Source organism: Cyphomyrmex costatus, unplaced genomic scaffold (assembly GCF_001594065.2).
Source record: "Cyphomyrmex costatus isolate MS0001 unplaced genomic scaffold, Ccosl1.0 scaffold281, whole genome shotgun sequence".
NCBI lineage: Eukaryota > Metazoa > Arthropoda > Insecta > Hymenoptera > Formicidae > Cyphomyrmex > Cyphomyrmex costatus.
In genome coordinates this window covers 1015339-1032700 of record NW_017276922.1, presented here as the reverse complement: position 1 = coordinate 1032700, position 17362 = coordinate 1015339, and the positions used below count along the sequence as shown (strand labels likewise).

At 28.7% G+C, this 17362-nt stretch overlaps 1 protein-coding gene across 7 annotated transcripts in view; it reads right to left on the bottom strand.

Annotated features, from left to right (window-relative positions):
* The window catches only part of Ndae1 (Na[+]-driven anion exchanger 1), a 50398-nt gene extending 38498 nt beyond the window's left edge, over nt 1-11900 (bottom strand). For 6 of the 7 annotated variants that reach the window (XR_001940751.1, XM_018541377.1, XM_018541370.1 and 3 more), the window contains exon 1: nt 6894-7290. Coding sequence is in view for 5 of the 7 variants with exons in the window: in XM_018541377.1 (XP_018396879.1) it covers nt 6894-6907 (14 nt within the window). In the remaining 2 variants the exon portion in view is untranslated. Of the gene's footprint in view, nt 1-6893; nt 7291-11857 lie in introns of those variants that run through there. The other variant, XM_018541371.1, reaches the window with a different exon arrangement.
* Nucleotides 11901-17362: the final 5462 nt, after the last annotated feature.

Sequence of the window (17362 nt, the reverse complement as noted above, 5' to 3'; positions counted from 1 at the left end):
TGATATAATCATTAACATAAGAATATACAAAGAACTATTTTCGAAACAATTAATTTATCTATTTATCTACTTATCTCCACAATGTTTAGCAAGAGAATTAAAATCCATAGTTTGAAATAACAAAGATCTAACCAAAAATTACAATTGATGTGTACCATATATTTCATATGCCTATAACCGTGTTTTATCTTATTTATAAGTTTTTTTTAAATTATTATAAATGTTGTGAAAGGAATATTAGCTAAATACAGAGTTATGATAATATCCACTACGAAAATTAATAACCACCACTTGTTTATAAAAGATAATAACTTACCTGAGGTACTTATTAAATCATGATTACGATTTGCATTTTACATTTCGCTTTATCAACACTAGGTTGCACTAAGCGATTAACTAATGCAAACAAGTCACATAGACAGCTAGTAGGACATCTCTTGTAGAAAAGTATTGTTGAGCATTACTAGTGCGCAATAGTATTTTAAGGTATTACAATACTTATTGCATTACAATACTATTGTACATTACTGCATTACTGGACTTTTACTGTAGTGCCTCAAAATATTACTGCGCAGTGGTATTTTTCCATAAAAGATACTAGTGCTTAACTGCTAAATAGTCTTTGAAAAATTACTTTCATTATTTTCAAATTATGTAAAATTACGAGTATCTTTATACTTTGAAATGACTCAGGCATTATCTTTGGTACTTTTAACTTCATTTAAATTCATGATAATGAATGAGAGACAATTTGTAACAATTCATTATCAAATAAGTCAATGATAGTTACAGAGTGTCGCGTATAATCCATTGTACTATCTCCATAATTAACATGTAAGTCATTAATCTGCTTTTTGTTTTATCAAACCATGTCTCATATCTTAACTTAAATGGATGTGACATTTATATGGATTTATAATTAATATCAACAATTAATATAAAATTTATTTAATTTAATAATTAAAAAAATTTTTGCTGATTTTGCTGATTCATATCAAAGAAAAAATGTTGTAAAGACGTTTGGACGTTATTGGAAATAGCACTTACACACAGACAATTACGTGCCATTGACACATCACTACTACATCAATATCTCACTCATGCTATATATATACATAAATTTTCGTCTAACAATTACGTTTTAACTAGACACCTAAGTTCAATTTTAACAACTCCACGTTGTTTCTTTTTGCAAATTACTAGTCTGTGGACTACTATTTTGTACAGATTGCACAATTTTTATATGAAGCAAATGTTGTCACGACGTGCAACGACATGATAGCTCTGGAGCGCAATATTGAACTAAGAAATAGTAAAGAACATCAATTTTGAAATATTTGTCATTTTCAGCGTAGATTCCACTTCACAAATACGTATATTAATGCGTGTATTTTAATCCTAGAAAAGAATTTTTAAATCATTGAAAGAGGAAAAGTAATTGTTATACAAAAATTTCCAAGTGACACTGCAGCTCCTGCAAAAGTGCTAAAAAAGCACTTATATACTTTTTAAAATATTTTTTTAACATTTTGTAAATACTGTGTGCTACTTAGGTTATATGATCTAATCGGTAATATAGACGACTTTAGGATCTTCTTAAGTGTGATAAAACGGAGTAAAAAAAATAATTATTGATGATAAGGTCCAAAATATGATATTTAACACAAAATGGAAAGTGTATAAATGTTACAAGGAAAGACATTTTAAGTACTGCATAGTGCATTGTGCAGATTGTGCTGTACATCCGGTTTCAGAACAAGTAAATTTGGACGAGGAAGCGAACAATGCTCGAGATAATCAAGCGCGGAGGTCGGGAGACAGACCAATGAGACCATTAATGAGCGACAACAATGTCAAATAAAAAGGTCTTTGTAATAGACACTTTTTTGTGGACATGCAACAATAATTAACTGCTTAATAACGAAAATAACTGCAAATCGTTTCAGTATGGACATTACGTTTCAGTACGGCAATACACAGCAATCGTTGAAGGTAGTTCATTCGTCAGCGTATTAATTATATAATTGACACATGACTTGAATCTAAGGACAATCAATGTCTATCATATCACTTATCAATTACCATAATTGATAATAGCAAATAATTACCAAACGCTCTTCAAATTCACTATTAATTGTTAATCTGAAGGAGCAAAATGATGTAACAGTTTCCTTTATAATGTTAAAATTAAAATCTTATTCATGCAAAATATAGTAATTCAAATATTGATTGTAATAAAAGAATAAACATTAAAAAATTTATTAATGTATATATATGTATTTAATTTAAAATAAATGTTTTTGTGTTAAAAATGTCTTGATTATATATATGTCCAATATATTAATTACAGAAAAATAAAGTTTCAAGCACTTTACAGTTTTCTGTTAATGTTTTATAGAACTTTTGCATTTTGTTTTTGTGCACTTTTTCGAATATTTGATAACAATAATTTTATTTAAAAAGTGTGTTTTACATGCAAGTAGTCTCGATTTACAAATGGTATCGCATCAAAATTGCATTTTTTATTTCTTGTAAATGAAGATTAATGAATAAAAGTTCAAAAAAGTTTTAATAGCATGAAAAATTGCAAGGTACTTTAATATTTTATTTATATAAAAATAAAAAACACAACATTCATCTTGTTATTAAATAAGCAAGTAAATACTCGTGTTCGTTTGCCTCTAAGAAACCACGATAGAGGTCTAAAAAAGTATCTAAAACAGTATCTAAAACAGAGTATCAGTTATAAATATTCGCGTAAATACTTTTAAAGGAAAGAAAATTACATAAAAAATAAAATTAGCATATAATAATACAATAATAAAATAGAAAATAATTACTTTTTTATAAACTTTAGTACGAAAAAATTAAAGTATTGTTAGATATTTATTTAAATATTGAATTTGATTATAATGTGTGCAATAACAATTGTTTTTTAATATAACTAACATTTTTTAATTATAATTTTGATGAGTTGACAATTCTTTATAAATATTTGCTTCAATGTTTTTTATCTTTAAGAAATCGTATTTTAATCATTTATTACATATATATGTGTATGATAATAACTTTATGAAGATATTGTCTATTCAATTCAATTCTTACAATAATGTAAGGTATGATGATATATTTTATATAATTTTATATTTCTTATATTTATTTCAATGAAATAAAAAATCTTTTGTCAAAAATGCATATTATTCATATAAACATAAAATATATTGTACTTAAATAATTATTAGTTTTCACAATTGGTAGGTACGTTATTAATGCAATGTAATTAATAATAAATTTTAAAGGTTAATGTGAATTTAAATTAATGTTAAATAATATATCTTTCTTGAATAGAAGCGACATCTCAATGTACTGATTATCCGAATAATTTTTACGTGACGGAATTAATAAACAATGAATATAAACTCCGTAAATAGTAGGATCTATCTCGCAAATATATGTAGATACATATATCGACGATATTTATTTTTAGATCTAAGAACTGAAACGAAAATAGCACGAAAATTAGAACGACGATAAAAATAATCAAAGATTATATATGACAGATAAGATTAATAGACTCACAAAATCATGACTCACAAAATGATAATTCTACTGTAATCATCACGCCTTAAGTTAAAACTACATTTATCTATCGGCACGTAAATTCACACTTGTAAAATGTAAATAATACTTCATAAATCTCATAAAACTTCTCTCTCTTCTCTAATAGTAACATCAGCTTTATTAACTGATTAATTATTTTTATTAATACAATTCACGAGGAACAGATATAAATGATATGTTTAAGATTGATTGATACTATAACTTTCAAAAATAGTACTAATTGTAAGTGCCAAAAAAACAACAAATTGATTTATTAGAAGTTTCCACATGTTTTTAACTTTAAATATTTAATGTGATTTTCCTTACTTTATTACATGTTCCTGTCATGTAAAAATTATTTTTCCACTGATATAACTTTGATTAAAGTAAGAAAAATTTGGCAAATATAAAAGGTTACCTTAAATAGACATTGTATTTTCCGAAGAAAAAAGACAGATGTTTATACTTATATAGAGAATAGTGAGACAGAGACTTAATTTGGCATAGTATGCTAATTTTGTATAACACTGATGTAGAAAGTTCATCATGATCGAAAATCTCCCTATAACTTTATGATTAATGAAGATGATCTTAGAACATCGCATATCAAAGTTCACATGCGTAATAATATAAATTTAACATTATAATATACGTAAACAATGTTTACTAAACATAGATAAAAACTTTCCGTAAAATTTATGAATCATTATTGCATAGTAAAATTTTATAATTTTTATACGTAAGATATTATTGTATAATATTATATATAATTTCTGAAAATGATTGTAGATATTATTATACTTTATTATGTGTATAATTTTTCATCTTTAATTATTTTTTCAAGACTTACTTCTTTATACACTATTAAAAATAAAATATTAATTTCAATTTTTAAAGTCATATAGTGCACTTTCAGAAACATGCAAAAATTTTAAACATTTTTATATAAAAACGTTAATTTTTATAAAAATGTTAATTTTAACATTTTGTAAAAGTTAATTTTAATATTTATGCATGTTTCTGAAAATTTACTATCTATACATTTTTAAATTAAAATTAACATTTTTTAACGATGTAGCTACCATACAACGCACGCATCGATAAGAAATTCGCCCATCGACAAGCATTAAACGTCAAAATGCGTTGGCGTAACTGTGAATTTTTACAATATTTTGCATTACGGAAATTATTTACATGGGAGATGCAATCTTGTTTGAAGCAATTTTATAAAGCAGCACGTGTAAATAGATCGAGAAAAATGTTAACCTATTTTGAGGAAAGTTGTAAAATAAAGATCTCGTCGGTGAAAGAAGAACGAGTGGAAAAAGCAATCGATTATCAATCTAAATATCAATAAGAGTTTTATGCACCTTTAACATAAGAGAGGTTAAAGGTCGATTATCCCTAAATAAACCGTTGCTTTCTAAGAGTCCAGTTCTTTTTCTTCTTTAAAACAGCTCTCTGAAAGGACGCTCTAAAATAACTCTTAAACTGCGTCAGAATGTAAATTTGGTGCTAAATCACATCATTTTTTAATGAAGAAACATTTACATTTTAATATTGCCGTTTGTATCATTATTTAAAATTCTAATTACGATTCTAATTAGGATCTTGTTCATAACAGTAACAAAGGTATAGTTTCCGTAATTTTACGATTTATTTTCATATAAGTTTATTTTATCTGCTCATAATTATTTTTCAAAAATAACTTTTGATGAAATATGCTTATTTTTCTCTTATATGCTTATTTATTTTTTAAATTTTTTACTTTATATGTATATTTCTTTCAGATTATAATATTTATTTTTATATTTATTAAGATTTATAGAAACTTATATGTATTTATCTTTGATTCTTACAAGTTAAAATTATTGCACAAAATGTCATCGATATTTGTTTCCGGGTGATTTTCCTGTATAAGAGATATATAGATAACTTATGAATGCAATTGAAATTGAATAAATTTGCATGTCGCACATCGATTATCAATTCTGTCTTAACGAACTGATATTTTTTCAAAGTTTGCTGCTTTGATAACAATAATCATTATATGTAGAATCGAGCATATATAACGATGATAAGAGAATCCATGTGACGTGACGTTACTTGGGTCAAAGTGCGGGTCAGCACGTGATCGACGGTTAGATATTGTGAAATAATTATTCTTCCATGATTTTTGCGTATTACAGTGCATATACGCATGAAAAAAAGATTTGTTTAAACGGTTGGCTGACTCTATTCACGTTTCATGTTGCAAGGTGAATCTAATTCAAGGTACTGCATTGGAATTAAACATGTTTCGTGCAATGCATGATTGCATGATTAATACAGTCGGTTATAAGTTGGTTGGTCTATTGTTTAATTTTTATACATCAGACGTGTTTTGAGCGACAATTTTACATTTGAATAACTTGATTCAAATTTGTATGTCTGACATAAATATTTTATTGACATAAATTTTCCTAACATTACATTTACTGACATTTATTTGTATTATATTAGTATTAGAATGAGTAACAAGTAATTAAAATACTTTTCTATTGTGTAAGTAAAATTTTCCTATAATATCTTAAATAGAAATTTTATTAAATTATATAATTTAAAAAAAAATGGAATTTATTTTTTCGTAATACGATAACAATGCTTTTAAACATAAATATGTATTAAGTATCAATATATCATTTCTTTAAATTAAAAAATCTTTCTAACAAATTCTATTGAATATCAAAATATGCTGGAATTGATTGGCACATTTTATCTGTTATCATCATTGATAGCGTGTTTCAATCTTCTATTTTTACAATGATCGTTCAAAAGTATAGACATTAAATGCATTGAAGATTAAAGAAACAAATCGTGATCCAATATAAATACGATAGAAAGGCAAGCGCAAATTTTATACCAACATCTGTTGCTTTCTCAGCTTGCAGAATCGATCAACTTGGAATAGATCAGCCATAATCATTATGACGGCCATTTAATCTGAATAGCTAATGTTACTCATACAATAGAATTTGTCATCAGATAAAAATAATTTTAATTAGTACATGTGTATATTAACATACAATAGTATAACATAAAATAGTATACCTATATAATATTACTTATTAATATAAGTCTGATTAGAAATATAAATTCACAATAACCAATTCGCAACAACCGCTGTTGCTATCGTCGGTTATTATTTATCATATAAAATGAGTAAATAATAAAATATAATTTAAAAGAGAGAATGTAAGCTTTAAATTTTTTAACAAATTAATGACACATATTACTATTTATAAAAACCCTACTTGTCCGATTGCATGTCTTCTCGGAGCTCCACGGTGATTGCACCTGAAGAGATCCGTTACCACGATGACAAGCACGATAGTGAATGCACTTTTGGCTGCGATATCAGATGGTGGTCCTCATGCCGGAGTCACCCCACGTCACGAGTAAATAAAGCGCGCGTGGACAGACGAGAATGTGTATTCAATTATTTCTATCTCTCTCTCTCTCTCTCTCTCTTTCTCTCTCTCTCTTTATAGGCTCGTTCACATATACACGCGTATGCACACGTGCATACGTTGCACTACGTACGTACGCACGTCTGCGCACCGCGGTGTATACCGGAGAACTGTTTACCATCGGCTGACAGCCAGATGATAGCTTCCGATCGCACACTCCTCGGTGCCAGTGACGAGCAGCAATCGGAGCAACCAGTCAGTGGCTGACAGCAGCGAGGAGACAGTCATCCGGTGATTCTGATAAGGAAACTCCGCCCAGATAGTGCCGAGATATGCTTGGGAATCCGGTCAAGCTGTCAGGAAGGGGTATTATTCTGTATCATTTCGAAATCGGTGACGATGTGACAATCATCAAATAAATGATGTCAGGTCCGAAGACTGGTTCACAGTTCCAAAGAAGTTACACGTCATTGCAATACGCTCTTGCCAAGATTTCCCAAAGATGGGTATTAAAAAAATAAAGCTTCTATTAGTGAAGGTGTAAAGACATCGACGACGATACGTCCTGAATTTCTCGGAGCTTGATCTGATTATTGAATCAATTCGCAATCTACGAAATCGATTTCTCAGCTTGCTCTCACATATTACGATAAGCATTAATGTTCGGAAAGAGAAGGAGAAAAAGAGCGAGCGAGGAACAAATAAATAATCAGTAAAGCTCAATGTGAAACATATACGTAATATTTAAAAAGATAATTTAATTTTGTCAAAGTCTTAATGATCCTATTTAGTTATCATTGCTTTGAAATTAAGTAACGTAAAGTGAATAATATTGTTTCACGATGTGTAAACATTTCGATCGTTATGATACACAAGGCTTGGTTCTGACTTTCCACATAAGACGGATTTTCCACATAAGACTATTTGATTGAACAACGATTGTTGATAACTCTTCGGCTTCCATTTTATTTTACTTTTACTGACTTTTATTATTATAAAAATATTTATATAATTCTGAAGCTATTAGTATTATACACAAAACATGTTAATTCAAAGACAATTTTATCAAACATATTATAAATAAAAATCTTAAAGAAATAATATATAGTGAGATGATAAAAGATAAAATAATTCAATATACTCATCGACATTTGTATAAAAGAATTATTATCTATGCGATATTGAGCGAATAATACGATAATTACATGATAAAAGTGATAATATTTTCTTGTTCAAGAAGTTATTTGTGCACAGAATTGATAGTGATTCAGTATAATCAGATCGTACATCTCCATCGTATGTCAGTTACATTCATCAGCCTACATTATTGTGCGCGCGCACACACACTAAATAACATTTTTAATTATACGAATCATTTATAGATAACTAGTATTACTGCATTGGAAATCATTATAATACACTTTTGCAATAATAGGTTTGACGTACAGATGCGAATGCGGGATTGCCTTGTACGAACATACACGTGGGCACAGCAATGGCATTTATGATTAGTTCCGAAGAAGAGAGAGATTTGCATGCCATGACGCGTCGCATTAGAAATATGCATTGTGCTTGTTGTTTTCAACTTGTAGAAATTCTTTGTTTTGTTGTATTTGTCGATAATATATTAATCTTTTTATTTTATTTTTATAACTAATAAAAATAAGTACTAATTTTACACGTTATAGATTTATTTTGTTAATGAGAATATTTAGAACAAAACTAAAATAAGTTTGCACAATAAATGTTTAATTATTACTCTCTATTATTAGAAATTAGTATTATTTCCTTTACTTGCGAGTCTGTTAAAACTTCAAAATATACAGGTAAGAGTCTTGCTCAAATGTAATAGCCATTGTTGAGAATAAACATAGCCTATTAAGAAATAATTCTATGCAATAATACTGTTGAAACAGCATTACTGATTCCAATAGAATCTTGGTTACCGCTTTAGCGTATGTGGAGTAACAAGTAGCGCATATGTCATAAATAATTAATTAATCACTCGCGAATGAATACTACGTTTGTGGTTATACTCCCAGGAGAGTACAATCAATTTGTTTAATTGTGCGTATATCGATAAACTGTATGTGCTACAAATTTATAAACTTAATCAACCAGTAATTATTGAATTACTTTTTATAATACTTGTGCAATTGAATTGTTACAAAGAATGTTTAGAAAAGAATCTTTAAAATAAATACTTTACACTGTATTCACACGTTGATTCTTTGAACATATATGTGTGTGTATATATATATATATATATATATATAACAATTAATATAATCTCCAAATATATCCTCAATATAATAACAATATAATAAAATAATCATATAGTCTTTCCATCGTTTTATTACATCTTTGCGTTCTTATATCTTCAATCAGAAAATGACTCTGAGCACGTATTGTGGAACTGTTCGGAATGGATTCCGATTGAAATTGTTCAGATATTTCCTAGATTTCTACTGTATTTTCCGAGAAAAACAAAATAATTTCAATTCGAATCTATTCCGAATAGCTGTATATAATATACGTGTCCAGAGTTAAATTTTGATTGAAAATATAAAAATGCAGTATCGATATAAAACAGATCCAAACAGTTCTACAATGCTTGCCCTTCTGTTTAGAAAATTAAATTAACATACACGTGTTATGATGATAAAATCAATATTAAATCGATTGAAGAATCTTTTGTCATCTTCCAAAGAATTTATTCAATTTTTTGTTCTTATTGTTATGCAATCGTTCATTTAAACACAAATGTAAATCTATAGATCTCTATAGAGTAGGCGTGGTCCCGTTTTTATGCGGTGAAAACCGCTGAAAACCAGAGACAGCGAGTTAATACTAATTTGAAGGCGCAGACACTTTCACGCGCCAGATAAAAGTGAAAAACACGATATATTGCACATTATCACGAGTTTCGTTATCAGGTTATTGAAGACAGTCGTGTCTGTCAATTGAAGAAACGATCTGTTATCACTGTTGCGATGCTTAATGAGAGACACGACACGCAGTCTAGCAGAGAATCTGAATAATGCAAACTTTCGCACATGCAGCATTGTCGCGGCATACAATGTGCTTCGCAGTTACGTTCGTATCTTCTGTTAGATACATGCAATACGCAATTTTTCTTCTGATTTTTTCATCCAAAGAAATGGTCGCATTGTGCGTCATTATACCATTTGCATCACATTTAGTCTCGTTATGTTCGCGCGTGTCAGAAAATGAGGGAAAAAAATCTGTAACTATTAACATATATATGAAGCATTTTCGCGTTATTTGACAAAACATTTAATAAACTATATGTACATAAAAGATATGTTTATCAAAAAGAATTTTAAATCACGAAAAGTAATTTACTCTCACAGTTAAGTCCAAAGTTAATCCCGTCTTGAAATATTGATTTTTAATATCAATATTTCCAATAAACCTCTTAGTGAAAGTTTTATTAAATCAAATCAACTTAAAAATCAGGTTCAATTACCCGTGACCAGTACTTGATTCGGAAAATTTTTCAATGTGTTAAATCTTGTATAAGCAAACTCTGCCTATAAAAATTTCATTAAAAGGAAATTAATTTTTAAATATTTATCTACTATGACTTACGCAACATACGTATACACGAGGCGAGTTTTCATTCTTTACAGCTCCCCTTGGGTTAAACCGCTCTCAATTAGTGTCTGTTTAGGTACCGTGAGTCTTTTTAGAGCCAATCAGTACGCACTAAAGACTCGTAAATAGTATCCTGTCACCGACGTCTCATCATTTCCCTCGTTATCTCTCGATTCGTCCTTGTTGTCTGGTAAATTAGACAGTACAGGACCAGCTTACGTTAAATCATTATGTGAGTTCAATTTAACGTATATCTCGTACAAGCACGTGATGAGATGATACTGCCCGACCGTCAGCCTCATTATAATGACACGTAAGTCGATCAGCTATAAAGCTGGTGGAATCTTTCAATAACTGATACACATGACTCATAGTATTTGCCAAACAACTTTATATTACGCATCATTAATTCAGGAATATTCTCGTTTGGATAATCAGTGAATGCAAATATCCTTCCTTTCTCTTTCTACATAATAACAAATGAAAAATATCGCGTTATAAATTATTTAATTTGTTTTTACATATAACTGTTCAGAATATATAAATTCAAAAATGCTTAATAGCAAATATTTGTTACACATCTGTTAAAAAGATAATAGAAATGTCTAATTTATTTATTATATATGTTATATTTTTATTGTTAAACTAATTTATTATTAATTTATTATTGCATTCTAATTATCGCACCTAACTCATTATACATTCTTACGTGTTTAAAGTAATGTAAATTTTGTGAGATACTATTCCGTTTTATGAGAGATGTGATTTAATTATTTCTTTCAAATCGCAACAAATAAAACTCCATTGCGTTTATCTAATAGTGGTACTACTTGTGGGTATAGCATTTTTTAACGCATTATGAAGTAATCAAACTTTATAAAGAATTTAGAAAGATTTAATTTATATTACCTGATATATATTAATTTGTATTACCTGAATTTTTGTCAGAGAAGCAATTATATATATTTTTCAATATATTGTTCAGTAAGTATTGAAATACGTAACACTGATCAATAATTCATTACTGTTGCTAAAAGTTTAAAACATTGTAAGCTTGATATCGAATGTTTATTAAACATCATCATTTCATACGCGGTTTAATTGGCGATATTTGCATTTATTGCATTCAAAATACTTTTTGCAAATAATCTTTAATATATTCGCTACTTTTAATGTATGTGCGGACTTACCTCCTGATTTACTAGCAGTCTTGAATGCACCCTAATTGTAACTTCCTTTCCTCCGAGTAGATCACGTTTTATATCAAGCAGCTGGCATAACTATAGGAAAGAAAAAAAGAAAGACGTCACACTTTGTATACGCGAATAAAATCGACAACTGAATTTTAATCAACGATAGAAGCTTCAATGTTCTCCTATTAAAATATCTTATTACGTGCGCTCGATTCTCTCGTGCATGACATTTCAAAAATTTTTATGTTGGAAAAGATCAGGAAAATTGGTAAACGTGTTTTCATTGTTTTAAACGAATTTGCTACTTTCTTGACTAAAGGAGAGAAAACATGAGATAGAATCAAATGTCAAATTATTTACAAAGATACGGTATTTGTAATCTCATAAACATAACAAAATTATGCAGAGAAACTCTAATTCTCTAAAATTAAATTTCTAGAATCAAAAAATATATCTCAAATTGAATTATATAAATTAATCTGAGATTGCCTTTAGTTTAGTCTAATACTAAATTTCAAAATTTATCAATTTCGTAAGAAAAGAAATATTACAACTGTTATATTTAAAAAGTTGAATTTATAAAGTTAATTCTTACAATAAAGTCGATCTCTTGGGGAAACTTCGAGGGATTTATGAATAGAATTTGATTTGTGAATAGAATAAGATGGTAACTTTAAACGTGCGAACCGTCGATTCACCAAAGTTTAACGTCGCGTCGCCTTGACCTGGCGACGGCGAATTGCAAGGATAAATGCCGTCTATAAAAAGCCGTCGTTACAAATTCATGCAACCTTCACTACCTCCGCGCCCTATCGCTCGCAACTGCCACGAGCGGAACGATCGAACGCGAGCCGCCCTTCGCCCTGTCACCGAGCGTAACAATGACTTTCGCCTCAGTTTCTGTCTAAGGATGCTTGCGATGTAACCCGATAATTGGAAAATATAGACGATTTGCCCTAGAAACTTTGCTCAATTTTGACATGCTGTAAGTATTTTATAAGTAAACTTACTTCTTATAAATTTTATATAAATTTAGTTATTTGAATTGTATCAAATATTTTTTGGCACACAATTTTTATAGATTGTTCTTAGGATCAATACTCTGACCCTGATGGTGGCAGAGAACCGGAGATACTATCGATGCACCTAAGCTTTCAAATAAAAATGATAATAGCTTCTTGTTATCAATCTTTATTATATCCTTCACTACGCTTAATGATATACGTTAACTGCTTATTCTTGATCATAGTTATAAATCTTTTTCATTGTTATAAAGTATAAGTTTTTCACAAACATTATAAATGACACTTGTATAACATTTGAATGATATGAACGTTTAAAGAAAAAAATTAATATATTATATTTAAATGTCTTCAATATTTTATTATAAACAAACATCAATACAAAATTAAACTTGATTTATGCACATTTGATGAATGCATATTTATACATGTATGTATCTGTATAAGTGTATAAATATAGTGTATAAGTGTAAAAATATAGAAGTATGTGACGACGGTTGTTTGCGAAAAAGAAAATCTGTCAACATTGAATTTCAAGCTATATAATGCCTTTTTGAAGATACAAAAATAAATTTATCTACAATATTGGTAAAATACACGTGAATGTTTCAGATATTCTATTTCCTTTCTTCAATATATACCTTTTTCCTTTTTTGCCAATATCGTAAGCATCTTAAATAACAAAAGAATTAAAAAATTAAAATAATAAGTGCAAAGTAAAATCGTACAAAATAGTTAAAACGTACGGCATTTAAAATCGCGTACTAATAGTGATAAGCAAAAAAATATCTCGTCTGTAACGAGTTCAGCGGCACTTATCAATGAGAAAGTTTAGTGCACTCTCAGTAAGTCGCGTGCACCAGCTGCTTCAATCTGGAACGCGGCGTGTCAAGGCAGAGAACACAATACAACCTGGTAAATTATTTTTCATAATTTGGCCGCATGACAGATTGGTAAAATAAGAAGTTAATTTGAAATATGACGCCAAAGATATGTATACGATACATTTTTCGAAACAACAATGAAATCGGTGATACGCGAGTTGTCAGGGTATACATATTCAACGATGTGTGTGATGCTACTTTTTTTATGCTGACAAACGCGCTCATGATACATATATCTGTACGTTATTTTTGTCTAGAATTTTTCTTCTATCTTATTTTTATTTTTATTCTCTCTCTAAAATTTTCAGCGCACAGAATTGAACAAAACATGACAAAATAGAAGGAACGTTAAACTTTAAATATGTAAAACTGTTTCATTATATTTTTTTCAGTTACATATTCTTCGTATAATATTCACGTTTGTTCACAAAAAAATCTCAAAGCTTTTTCTCAAAATTATTTAATTTTTTAAATACAAAAAGTTGTAACAATTTCTGAGACAATTTATGCAATTTTAATTATGCAACAAAAAATAATAAAGTTTTAGGAATTTTCTTATTTATTGTAAAATATCTTCAAGTATCAAAAGAATACTTCTATACACTTGCTCTTTTTAATTGGTGATATTAAAAATATCTAGCCTCATTATAATGCTTTCTGAAGCGTATTGTTAAAGCCGTGCACGTGTCATCCGACAACTTAATAACAATGTGACGCGCGAAAAACGTGGCTCTTAAAAGAAGAAAACATAAATCTTTTTTTTTTTTAGAAAATATACATTTTTTTAAATATACATCTCAACGCTTCTTTCAAAGTAATGATAAAACTTGAAATTAGATTATTTTTAAATAAATGAATACCGATTATATAGCAATATTGTACTGATAAATGATTATGATGATATAAAGTGTCATCAAATATGAGAGCATTATAAAATTTATTTAAATGTAGTAGTATAAAAATCACGGATTTCATATATATGATGGCAAATGAGAGAATCAAATAATGAGGATAAGAGAATAAAAAATTAATAACGGAGAATATCAGATCTAGGAAGTACCATATAACAATTCTCTCGGTATCTAAAAAAAATGACAAAGAACAATAATATTTCCTCTTATTATAAAATTATAATAATAATATTTTCATAAACAATGTTCAATACTAAAGAGAATAATATTAATTTTTTTTATCCGCGCGTTTTAATTGAGCCACAAAAAATATTTAGAAATATATATTTTTTAAAGATGTGTGTATATATAAAGAAGAAATATTTTTTGCAAATATATCAAAATTATTAAATTTTCTAATAATATAATAGAAAGACCAAAAACAATTAAATAAAATAAAAACGTATGACTAGTATACACTAAATAAATAAACATTTAAATATAGATTATAAAATAAAACGCACAATACGCTATAAAGATATATTTTATATAAATGAAAAATTGACTTTTTGTTTATTATCGAATATATTATTAAAAAAGAAAGAAGTATATCTCGAAGAAGTGGAGCACAATGAGTCGGAAACAACTTTTACATTTGTGATAAAGAAATATCTAATTCATTGATATATTCAATGACTTGATAGTTGTTGAATGAAATATCGGAAATACAACCGTACCTTCATCTTTTTTTAAAATCAAAGCACCGGTCATGAAGTAACGAACTTAACACGTTTAAGCTTATATGTAAATAACTTAACCAAATCTGAACAAATTTATTGTTAATGCAGTACACCAAGTACACCAAGTAAACACATACCATAAGAAATGAGGAAAGTGAAGAATAAAATATAAAAATACGGTATACGGAAAAAGTGAGACGCGATCAGATAATACACACGAGATTCTTCCACACGGAAGCGGGCAAATCGAAGAGTAAGTACCTCTCGTGTATACCCGGATGTGTCACGGAACGAAGATGAAAGAAAAGTGCATCGGGCAAGCGGGAGCGGATAAGGCACGTTGCGCACGAGATCTAACGATCCTTCTTTCCCGGTTGGCAGGTGACTCGCATCCTCCCTCAAGGTGAGAACGAAGGAGAACGCCGGCGGGCAACGACGGCGACCCCGCGCCAAAACCTTCGAGCCTTTGCACGAAGGATCGACGATGGAAAGCGTGCGACGCGTGTCCGCGACGCGAGAGTACTGTTTCTCGCAAAAGGTGGAGGCGCCTGCACGCTCTTCGGTATTGATCCACGTGGACGACACTCCTCGTTCGTTCGACCAGCCCCGTCGTCTCTTAATGTTAGCGTCCATCGGTGATCTGCCGCCTCCGAAGTCCCGTTGATTCATCATCCCTTTTTACAATTAGATCCATAGAGATTTTTTATTCAGATCGATAATTGTCGTGGATCCTGTTGGATGAAGAAGGTAAACGATTAGATAAGTTCGTGGGAGAAATTCGCAAGCTAACCAAGCAGCGAATGACTAATTAATGCAGCTATAGCAATCGCATATGCGTAAAATATAAATATTTTCATACATAGCGCGGAAACAAAATTAATGAAATGCTCTTAAACATAAAATAAATAAATAATTTTCAAAATTGAAGAAATGTTATTTATTTTTAATATCCTGTTGTCCTAATTTTCTTTAATTTAATTTTGTTTAATTATTTTTATTTAATTACTTAATTTCCTTATAAAATCCCAATGATTATATTATATTTATTACAAATTATACGTCGTTTTCATTATATTTAATTTTTAATGTCATATTTAATATCATAATTACTTTACTTATAATTTAATATTCATTATTTTACATTTTCCTGTTAAACAGAAATATTTATAAAAACATTATTATAATAATTATTTTTTCTTTAATGTCATCATTTCTTATAATGTTTATTAATAAAGTGATCAGGTATTATTAATAATTGCTTTTTTATATAAATATTATATACACAAAAAAAAGAATTTTTTTTGGGATTAATTTTCTGCCTTTTCTTACGAGTATTGATTTTAGCTATTGGATGCTGATTCAGCTGTAAATAGGGCTATAGCATCTAAATGGCAGTTTTATTCTGAAAACCTCTCAATATGCAATTTTGAAGGTTCTTATTATAAAAATTCAAATTGTTTTCCTACATGCATACAGATCTACCTATTTTACATCATAAAGTATTGAAAACAAACAGTACGGGCAAAAATTACCTTCAAAGTCTATGTTTAGGGGTGGCTCGACAGGATACTGGCACCAGGGAGAAAGGATGTCTGAAGGTCGTTCATTGCCCCGAAAGAATACGAGCGTCCGATTAAAAGCTAATTGCGTTAATCTCTTGTGTTGTGAAGTTTAATAGACGTTTAATAGTAACTGTTCACGATTGTAAGCAAATTAAAAAATTATGGTATAGATATACTAATTATATTAAAAATGTGGAATCTTTTTATATAAAATATATAGATATACATTAAAATATTATATAGTCTTAAAAAATTTTAGTATTTCTCTGTATTAAAATGCATATTAATACAAATTATACACAAATCTTAATTTTCTCAAATGTGCAAAATATTTAAATAATTTGAATTATCAACTCAATTTAAATTGTGATCAATATAATTTATATTAATTATTATTTATTAAT